Source organism: Ischnura elegans, chromosome 8, assembly GCF_921293095.1.
Source record: "Ischnura elegans chromosome 8, ioIscEleg1.1, whole genome shotgun sequence".
NCBI lineage: Eukaryota > Metazoa > Arthropoda > Insecta > Odonata > Coenagrionidae > Ischnura > Ischnura elegans.
The window spans coordinates 106,921,296-106,932,046 of NC_060253.1; the positions used below are offsets into that span (position 1 = coordinate 106,921,296).

The following is a 10,751-nucleotide window of genomic DNA, read 5'->3' on the forward strand; positions in this document are numbered from 1 at the left end:
CCTAGGCAACCATCGTCAGGGAGGAGAGTGTGTTGTAACCTGCCCAAAGACGTGGTAAGATGATGATTGCCTAACCAACCGAAAAACAGGATTCAAAGTTCAATGCCCTATGTTCATTGGCCTTATGATATACATAGACTATGCAAATATTAGTTCATTAACTAGGGGTTTAAATGGAAAAAAAGGATTTTTTTGTCTCAATTTGGCCCTAGCAAAGCTATTTTATTGCTATAGTACTACTTAGTTGGCAAAATATGAGCCATGATGGCCTTACGAAGAAAATCGTAGGACAGATAGAAGGGTAGAAGGGCAAGGGACGGCCCCTGAATGAGTTACAAAGAGCAGGTTACTAAGGATGTCAAAGATAAGAAATGCGTCGCTGTGAAAAGGCTTGCGGAAAGGAGAGAGGAATGGAGAGCTGCGTGAAACCAATCTTAAGTCCACTATAAACAGTGAATGATCATGTGAGTAAAAATATTCCGCGCAAAAATATAACATGCTCTAATTTTCATTAAATGATCATGCGCATGACGGTTTATTCGCGAATTTTTCCATTATACACGGCGAATGATTTCATTCGCATGATCAATCAACGTGCATAGCGGGCTTTAGGATTGTTGACTAATGATGATTAATGTGATTTTTACCATCATCCCCTGCAGTGGTTCCATGGAGATGGCGCTGGAGGCCGGCTTGGCGGGGGGCGGCGGGGTGTCCTCCGGGGGCTGTTCCTCCGCTTGTCAGAGCCGCGGGGTGAGCGTGGAGACGATGACGGACCTGCGTGGCTCCAGCCTCAGCTCAGACGAAGGGTCGGCCGGCGGCACCACGGCCGCTCACTCCGACTCCGGCACCAGCCTGGGCAGCGGCGGTGGTGGCACGGCACCCTCGCCCGCACCCTCCGTGGCACCCCCCGCCATACTCCACCACTACCACCACCACCACGGCGGCGGCAGCAGGGCGCAGACGGCGCAGCAGCAAACAAGCTCCGCTCAGCAACAGAATTCCTGCCTGCAGTCAGGGCCGTCGCCTGGTCTTCACCAGCCGGTGACTCCGCTGCAGCCGCCCTCGCCGAGGGCGGAGAGGTAAGCTTCATTGGAAGGGTGCCCAACAGGACACTCATCCCTTCCACATCTACATAGTGTATACAAATAAATAATAGTAGCGGACTTGAACTGGTGGAAATTATTGGCATAGGAGCTGAAGGAATGAAAACTTTGCTTTTTCCACGTGATAATTTATTTTGTCCGACTATTTCATTACAGCGGAGCATTTGAAAGGTACAGGAAGGAGTACAGGAAAATTTATTTTTCAATGTTCATCACCTTTTCAATTGTTATTCTCCTGCTTGTCTGGTTATTTTTCAATTTTCCTGTATCTTTATAAAATGTTACGCTGTAACGAAACAATGGTCGGAAAAAATAAATCACCATGCTGAAAAAACAAAGTTTTCATCCCTTCAACTTCTACGATCTACATAATACCTGCGAGCCACCTTTATGGTGTTTGACAGGGGGCGATTAATCAGCTAAGATTAATAAATCCTATAGTAAATCTATGCAAGCTTAGATCAATGAAAATAATAAAAAAACATGCTTTGAGTCGTCCGAGCGAGTGAAATCATTGTTATCAAGCGCATAGGATGAGGTTTAGGGGTGGTGCATATCTGTCCTAGTGTTATTTTGCTGCTGTCAACCCGTTATAACCCAATGTTGCTTCTAAGCAGCATCAAAAATGTTTGAATGTTCTGCTCTATTCGGGAAATATCTCAACTACGCGTTATTTTGTGGTGTTACTTGCAATGACTAATAATTTATTAACCACGATATTTATGATTGACAGCAAAATTTTCAAGTTTTCATAATGAAAAAAAAGAGTGTGTTTTTCCCCAAAGTTTCAGGCCTTAACAATGGCCTTAACAACAACAAAAATTTTAAAATCAAGAAAACGATATTACGGAAATTTAAACTGGAGATTTGGTTAAAAAATTAAAAATCGTGTTTCAATTCTCTTTGGGGCCAATTTCCATTGTTAAGGCCTGAAACTTTGGGGAAACAATTTTTGATGCACTATAAGTGTCTATTTTTTTTATTTTTCAAAATATCCGGGTGCACTTTTAACCATCTAATCCTGCTAGACCCTTTGACTTCCCCCAAAGTAGCTATGAATTAGAAAGGGTTAATTCTGCATCCCATTGGCATCGATTGTTGGGGTTGTGAAAGGGACACATTTACACCATCAAAGGAAATAGGGTGGTTTCCTTTTATTTTTTTATTGCTTTAATCGAAAGATTATTACTCCTGGAGTACGTATTTCACGCTTTTAGATTTTTAAATGACGATATCTATTTTTCGCGATTAAATGAAAAGTGAAAATTTTCAAGCGCGCGAAAACGCGACGCGTAAGTATGAATGCCGGGAAATCTCTACGTGTGTCGTATTTCTGGTTCCCACTGCCGCCCTGTGAGGTGACCTTGAGGCGAGGCTTAGCGCTGATACTACACAGGCTGCTAGCGGGTAGCTGAGTACCCTGCTGGCTGGTAGCGCTTGGCTTAAATAAGGATTATTAATACCTTTTCAAATGAAGAAAACTTTCCAACCTTAGCCAATTTTAATAAGTGATTATTTAGATATGTTTCCCTGAGCTCTGCGCCTAATGCATGCATTGGTAACCTCAGACGATGTAAAACTCCTATCTTCTCGTATAGAAACTAGGTCCCTGTGACGTCACGTGGAGTGACATCGCATGGGCGCCAATCTGGCCCTTTTCAAATGAGGATAAAAATGGTCCATTGCCATTCGTCTAAACCGGTATTTCTAAAACGAAATAATTTGTATATTATGAATACAGTAATGGTGGGTAACGAATCGCAATCAATGCCTTTCGTTTTCTTTGATGAAGGAAACTACCCTATTACCCTCACCTGGGATCCGAGCTATGGCGCGGTGTCATTTTATTCTCAGGGCGTTTATTCCGGTTATTTTTCGTAGTAAGAAATCTCCAACATCCTATTGCTAGCTATTCTTGGCTGTAGTAAAGGTTTTTGCGAGCTGGATCATACGGGATCGGCCTGTTGAGGACATTGTATTGTCTAGAAAAGTATGAGATGCTTTACCGTTGTACCATAAGTGTAAGGCACTGAAGCAGAACTCCAACGGATATAATGCTTATTATTAATAATTAGTCCAACACGTCTAAATCATGCACACACGTAGAGCGCCTTTTGAAATAATCAGTTTTTTCAGGATAAGAGTCTTCATAGGCAAAGAGAAAAACAAATGATATCTGATAGTGTGATTATAAAATGTATTTACCGAGTGACATGATTTTTATGCAAGAAACTTCTAGTTCAAAAATTGTGAGACTGTTCTTCGGCATTGCACGAGAAATGGAATGAGGGACGTCCCGGGGCAATTTCGCATCTCAGAACTTACTATTCACAAAGTTACATGCACGGAAGATAAAATCTCTCTTGACATATTTGAAGTTCTAGCCGACATTAGGACCCGCGATACCAAGTTTCTCAATATTTCTTCTGTAAACATTCTCAAATTCCTTTAAAACTTGGAAACTGATGTTTATCTTCAAAAGTTACCTGAAAGCTATGAATATTCGCTGCAATTATATTTGAATATGAATACGATAGCTGTTTATCGAGTAGACGATCTTAGGTTTAACTTAGTCAAAGTATTTAATTAAAAAAGTTTGATTGAGTTCAACTTCGCTTTTCTCTTAGAATATGCAAATGAATGAATTATCTTATATTCACTTCACTCCACGGCACCTTCAACATGACCACTGCCAATGGCTCTCTCCTCGAAGTGTCTATACCTTGCCGCAACAACTTTTACATTCTAAGATCATTGAAGTCACAAGTATTTAATATTTTCTGCAGTGAATCAAGGCAGATTATATTTGTGTTTTGCCATTCAGACCCCCCAAGCAGTCATAATATTTCGGTATTTGCATCTTCTCTCGTCCATACAATTCACCTCGACGTTACTTCGCAAGCGATGAATTTTTTACCACTACGTACCTCGACTTTCTCCACATTAGTGCGCTAATCTCTTCATAATCGGGCTTTTATGTATATTTTTCTTTCTAGTTATAGATATATGTAGAAGAGTGCCCACATTAAAAAGATACTTATTCTTTGGGGGAGAATCTATTTTCACTGTCAATCGTATTGTATCTAAATTCATAAGTTATATATACCTTACATTACTACTACTTATCAAAGGCCCCAAGGTTCAATATCAGGAGAAACACTTCAACATGCTCGATTTTCAGTCATCCACGTGCAGAGTGGAAAGGAAAGTAGCTCCCTAATAACCGTGTGAAGTGTAAGCATCTGTTACTTATTTTAAGGTGAGCTCTGACCTCACCAACCCACAAATTTGTAGTTCTTCGGGTGTTGCACTGGGTAAAATAGCTCATTATATCCGCTGCAGCACTCGTAAAAATATTTCTTCGAAGAATCGTCGCCAACGTCAACGCCAATCGTCTCACCAACCTACGGGTTGAATTACTAAGTCAATGAGGACAGGAGACAACACATGGTCAAAAATTTCAGTGTCATAGGTTTTTATCGTAAATTAGCCATTTTTACTTCTAATGTATTCATCAAATACGACTTTGCGGAATATATGTAATGGCATTGTGCAAAATAGGCGAAAAATTCACAGGCCTCAGCTAGTTAGAAGACATTTTTCGGAATACCTCCAATGTGGACTCTAAATTAGCTTAGAAGGAGAGTCCTGAGGAACTGAGGGAGGTCCTTTCATATTAATCTCGGAATGATGAATACCCTAGACTTATTATTTCCTAGATGTTTTTGGAGTAGACCAATATACAAAATGGCATGCGACTAAAGAGAGCTAAGATAGTAATTTTTAACTCCCCGTTAGTACAAATCTTCGTTGCAATCTGATCGTTATTCTGGAAGCCAAAGCATGAGAATCGTGGGTTAGATTCTTCATGTCTTATTTGCTACCTAATTTTCCGATATCTCTTCAAAGATTCTTCTTAATCCTTTTTTGCGTTTATATCTTATAAACATGTGCAATATTGGGATCTATTATCCATGTCTGAGTTTCAGTGCATTACAAATTCACGACATTAATCTGTAATCATCACTCAATAAACTTTAACACTTTGAGTGCCGGCCGCTAAAGCCCTACTGAAAAATTCAGCCATTTTTACTAAATTCGCAATTTTTTTAAAACATTAGCATCAAAAATATATTTATATCGATGTGTATTTCAATAAAAATAGACTTTGCTCTTCTTTATGAATGAGTTGAGTAACATTTATTGCTAACGTTAAATATATTTTTTTACAATGAAAACCTGCTGTTTTTTGAAAAATAAAAAGTTGCAACAAATGATGTACCGCCATAAAATGCATAATATTTTTTATCACGCTCAATTTGAGCTATTTAAACCATGGAAATCATACAAAAGCATTGTTCCAAGCAAATCATTCAAAATCCTGGATGACAAAAAGGGCCGCTGCACCCTCAACGAACGGTTCTTTCCTCCAAAGAATTTTCACACAAAGTAGGCTGGGATAAGGGTGCCGGTAGCTACAGAGGACTTTTCGTCCTCAAGACATTAAAGGAACTCTTTTTCCATCGAGCAGTTGATTTTTGAAATAGCAGAACCACTAAGCAGTAAACTGTAAAATTACCACGGGGAATCCTTACAAGGATTAGCAGGACGTAATATTACGCCCATGGCACGCAAAGTGTTGACCACGGTTCAACGTCCCATCCGACGGACGGAGTGCTGTACTTGGTCTCCACTCATCGAATAGCATTGAAGCAGGCATCGAGCATTCATCTTTACATAATCTCAGCCATCACCGGGAAGTAAGCCTGGGTCTTAGTTTACTTAGTTTCCTAAATGGAAAAAATGGAAAAGTCTAAGAAGAGAGCTAAAATACCTTGAAAATTCAACAAGCGGTAGTGGGTGAAAGGATGAAATTATTCTGTATGCCTTGAACGTTGATCTCTGCATTCTCTTCGGGTTTTCACCGCGTCCGTTGGGTTTTGGCGGCAACAGTTTCGCTGACATTGCAGTCAGCGTCTTCAGGTCGAAGGTGAGGTAATATATCTTCTATTCTATATATATAAAAGAAAGTCGAAAATCGTGTTAGTTAGAACACTTATAACTCGAGAACGGCTGCACCGATTTTAGTGACATTAGGCTCTTTGGATTCGTCTCAGCCCCGGATAAAATATAGGACATTAAAAAATAGGAAAAGTTCACTAAAAAAATTCAACTTTATCTTAGATATGTGTTTTTAGGAGTTGATTGTTGAGACGGTCAAAAATAAAAGATTATTTTCGTTTTTACTAATGTATTGACTGATCTTTTTAACAATATTAAAAAAATTTTAATGTTCAAACATATTAAAATATTAAAATAGTATTAAAATAATTGAATTAGAGGTAAGCTCAGCTCGAATTGAGTTGTCAACAAACACATAACTACCGTGTGTGTAAACAAATCTCCAAGCAATTGTTGATTATCAGTAATGTCCGTGTACTCTGCATGAATTCAAATCTTTTAACTTTGTAGTAAACGAAGACGAAGTCACCAACTATCTATCTGAATATTTAAAGTCTTTGGACGCACCTGGCTCACCACGGCACAATTTACAGCAAATATTTTGTGACCTATCCGTCCCCCTAATATTAATAACCAAATGTTTTATAAAAAGATTCTCTGAACTTTTGGGGGAGTTTTATCCCCCAAAAACCCCCCTCGCTGCATCCCTGCTTCGCTTCGCTATTTTTATTTAGCTTCATTCGCTTTATCTTGCGCCTGATAACAAAACAAAAACTGTTGTTTATCAGAAGGTGCTTGACGAAAGAGATGTGTGGGGCACCCGAATGTGTAGGGCACACCGTGGTGCGTCTACGCATGCAGCACGTTTACGCACTGTATTTTTTCCAAACAGAGATACTATAACGGGCGCGCCTAAAGCCATTTGATAAGAATGCTGCTTCATAGGAGCTTTTCTTACACTATTTTGAGCATTAGTCAAGCGTCGGTCTAGCGTTGCGTTAACCTGCCCCGTGAGCGAGCCAAGTTTACGCTACGGGCTTAGACCTAAAAACATTTTTTTACGGTTAATAACACAAATAGCCAACAACTGAATGCGTATAATTTTTATTTCATCAATATTTTCTCATTTAATTTATAAAAAATCAAATATGATTAAAACGATACAGCCGCTCTTTATTTATAAATGGTGCAACTAAACTAAAAGTTCATTGAATGTTAGGCGGTACGAAGTTCGCCGGGTCAGCTAGTGTATAGTATAATCTTTAAGAGCGAAACAAAGATCATTATCTTAGAACCTCACTATATTTCTGAATCTTACAGGAACGATCAAAATAATTTTGTCGGACGGATAGATATGGAAATTCGTTTTTAACCCGGGCAATAAAGAACTTTAACAAATGCTAAGTGATACTCATTTTGCGCATATCGCCAACGGCTTATATCCTTGACACCAGTGGTGTAGCGGGGGGGGGGGGAAGGGGGGGGGGAGAAGGGGCACGTGCTCCCCTCAAACCCATTAATTTTAGCGGAAAAATATTGACCTGTAAAACAAATGTATTCTTCTCCACCATTACGTTTTAGCAAAATAGCTTCCCGACGACACATCAATAGTGTCATTTTAAGGGCCAAAATAGCATACAATGTGATTTCTAGCGATAAAAATGTTCACATTTTCCCCCGTTCCACCCCTATGACCCCCCGGGTCGGGTCCCCCCCCTACACATCGTCTTTGCTATCGCCCCTGCCTAAGGGCCGTTTTACACGAGACACGTCATAGCGCAGGTTAGCACTGAAAACATGTTTAAATTGCGAGAATGCGAGCTTTGAATTAGAGCAGGGGCTATTTTGCCGTCTCGCATCCACGCAAGTGTTCTAGCAATTCACCGCTTTACACGACGCAATTTTGATAGTGCCTTCGTACACATGTCAGATTGCGTAGTGACGTGCCCCGTGTAAAACGGCCTCAACGTCCTCCGCCACTCAGCTATGGAGGCGGCTTGCTGGGTAGTATTTATTATTATTATTATTACCTAAATGGTTACAAGTCGACCATGTAGTCGGATGGTAACATAAAGTCAGGAAGTACATTAAGACAAAAATATAAAATGCAAAGTACCAGCTTGGTTGATAGGTTACAGCACACACAAAAATATACATAAAACAAAATACAAAACAAAATAATAAATACAAAAAAATTTTAAAAGCCCTCAAAATACCATTTTTCACACAAAACATGTCCCCATGTATGTAAATATCACCAAATCAGAAAAAAATTAATACATGACTACGTCTAGATTGTCCTCATCATCCATTTTTACTCAATAATATACGAAGACCAAAGTAAATAAAAAACAAGAAACGCCAAGTTCAGAAAATACACGTTTATAAAGCCCTCAAAATTCAATTTTATTCATCCTAATGATAAATACAGTGGCGTTAGTTGGGAAGGGCTCAAAAAAACTTCCTCCGGTATACCATTCCAATCTTCTCTCCCCCGATGTAGGAAGGAAAATTTTAGTCTATTTGAAAGCTGCCTTGTAGCCTTAATCTTATAATTATGATCCCTCCTCGCCAGATACCTTGGTCCTTTCAACCGCTTCGTTCCTCCACGCAGGATCACCACTGTAAGCTTTAAATGCACACTTCAAGCGTGCTTTCTTCCTCCTTGACTCATAAGATTTCCAGCCGAGCGTTTTTAGCATCTCCGTGACGCTTGCCTTCCTTCTGAAATTTCCCAAAACAAATCTAGCTGCTAATCGCTGAACTTTTGTTAGTTGCTTGATCTCTCGAGTCAGATGAGGATCCCAAACTGACGCCCCGTATTCTATAATAGGCCTTTAGATGTACATAATTCCATACTAATTCGATGTTTTGTCCGCAGGAGAGCAATACTGTCGCGGTCGCCCACCCCGAACACGCTGTCTGTGACGGCGATGCCTTACGGGTCCTCGTCTTCTCCCTCGCCCTCCGCCTCCACGTCCCCCGGGGGCAACTACGGAGGCGCCCTGGGGGCCACGTATCTGGGGGGGCAGTCCCTGCCCAACCTGAGCGCCGTGGCCAGCGGCCGCGCCCTCTCGTCGTCATCTTCGCAGCAGCGGGAACAGCCCTCGTCGTCGGTGGCGTACCTGCTGCCCCCGTCCCGCTCGCCCCCGCCGCCCCCGATCAACCAGAGGGGCATCTCGTACCCGCCCCCTTCGCCCCCCCGCTCCCTCCGCCGCTCCCACGCCGTGGTGCACCTTCCAGGGGGCCGAGGGGGGGCCCACCACCACCCCCCACTGACCAAGACGCGACACGTGGGATCCCTGCTCGGACCCCCGCCCCCGCAGTTCTCCACGGAGGCGCCAGAGAGTGCCACCGTGCAGCCGCCCGCCGATCTCGAAGTGCCCGTCATCGGAGGTGAGATATCAGCAGTGTTGGTAAAAGCAATAAGTAAAAAAACATAACTGGGCTCAATGGCGTGCTCTCGTAAAATTAAAACAGTAATTTTTTACAGGCATAGATAACACAGGCCAGCAAAAAAATTTTGTTTGAAAACTTTTTTTATTTTAGCAGCTGATCTTTACAGATTTTCATGTGCCGAATCATAACCTGGCCTTAGTTTTTTTGTATCACCCGTAGTTCCCAAGCAGTATGTATCTAATATTTAGTCTAATACCCCTATACGGTATACAGGGAAATCAATGAAACACTGTGTTACATCATAAAATTGTTTGTATTTACTGTTCACTACATCGTGATAAAATTGTTTGTATTTACTGCAGCGTGATAATACAGGGTTCACTTGTCAACTGGAATTGGTCTACATTTTCTTTCCCTTTTTTCCTTGAAGCTTCATGTGTAGCTTTTTCTGCGATGAGTCGCTTGCTAATCTTCTCGGTAAAGTACTAACAGTAATCCCCATTATCTTCGTTCATAAGACCAACTTTTTCAATTTTATTATAACTATAAAAAGCTGTTAAATTCTAAAAATATTGCTTGATAATAAAAAACTCATAAATCATAAAGTCATAAGTTCAAAAAAAAATCATCAAAAAATCATAAATTTAACTGTAAAATGTGAATAAATGGTGGGTGATACATCTTTAAAACCATCATATTTGGATTCAGCAACTTTAAAAACGTAAGAATAAGGTATTTTCAGTAAAAAAGTTTTTTATTGTTGGCCTGTGTAATTAATAAAAAGTTAATGACGCATACAAAACATGCATTCATAATTCTCCAAATTTTTGTCGCTACATAGCTTCGCAGTTCGCGAAAACTACTAAATTCTTTCGCGCTACAAGAACGCCCTGTGACGTCAGAATACGAGTAAGCAGATTCGCTCCATAGAAATAACAAACAGCACGACGATAGCAAACAGCTGCGACGATACTAATTCATGACTTGAAGGGTGTGAGAAAAACAGTTGTACATATTTTACGGCGTACGTATTGCACAATGGCTGACACGGTCTTCTTAAAGGCACATTTTGCGAACATCCTGAAGGTAGATTAATTCATGGTCGCTGATTTCTTTTCAGGCATTGAAGATTTCTCGGCGCGGAATTGAGAAGCCACAAAATTGAAATTTAACATAAATTAAATCAACTATCTCGTTCGCTAGTAATCTAGATCTCGGAGAATAAATTGTATTGAGAAAAAGTTACATATGTTTTTCTAAAACTGGGAAAAATAGTCTACTGAC

General features: G+C 40.5%; 1 protein-coding gene across 2 annotated transcripts in view; it reads left to right on the forward strand.

Moving 5' to 3' along the window:
* LOC124163575 overlaps positions 1–10,751 on the forward strand; it is a 286,499-nt gene that overhangs the window by 271,122 nt on the left and 4,626 nt on the right. For both annotated transcript variants that reach the window (XM_046540564.1, XM_046540565.1), the window contains exons 19-20: positions 663–1,082; positions 8,950–9,464. In XM_046540564.1, the coding sequence (XP_046396520.1) occupies positions 663–1,082; positions 8,950–9,464 (935 nt within the window). The remainder of the gene's footprint in view (positions 1–662; positions 1,083–8,949; positions 9,465–10,751) is intronic.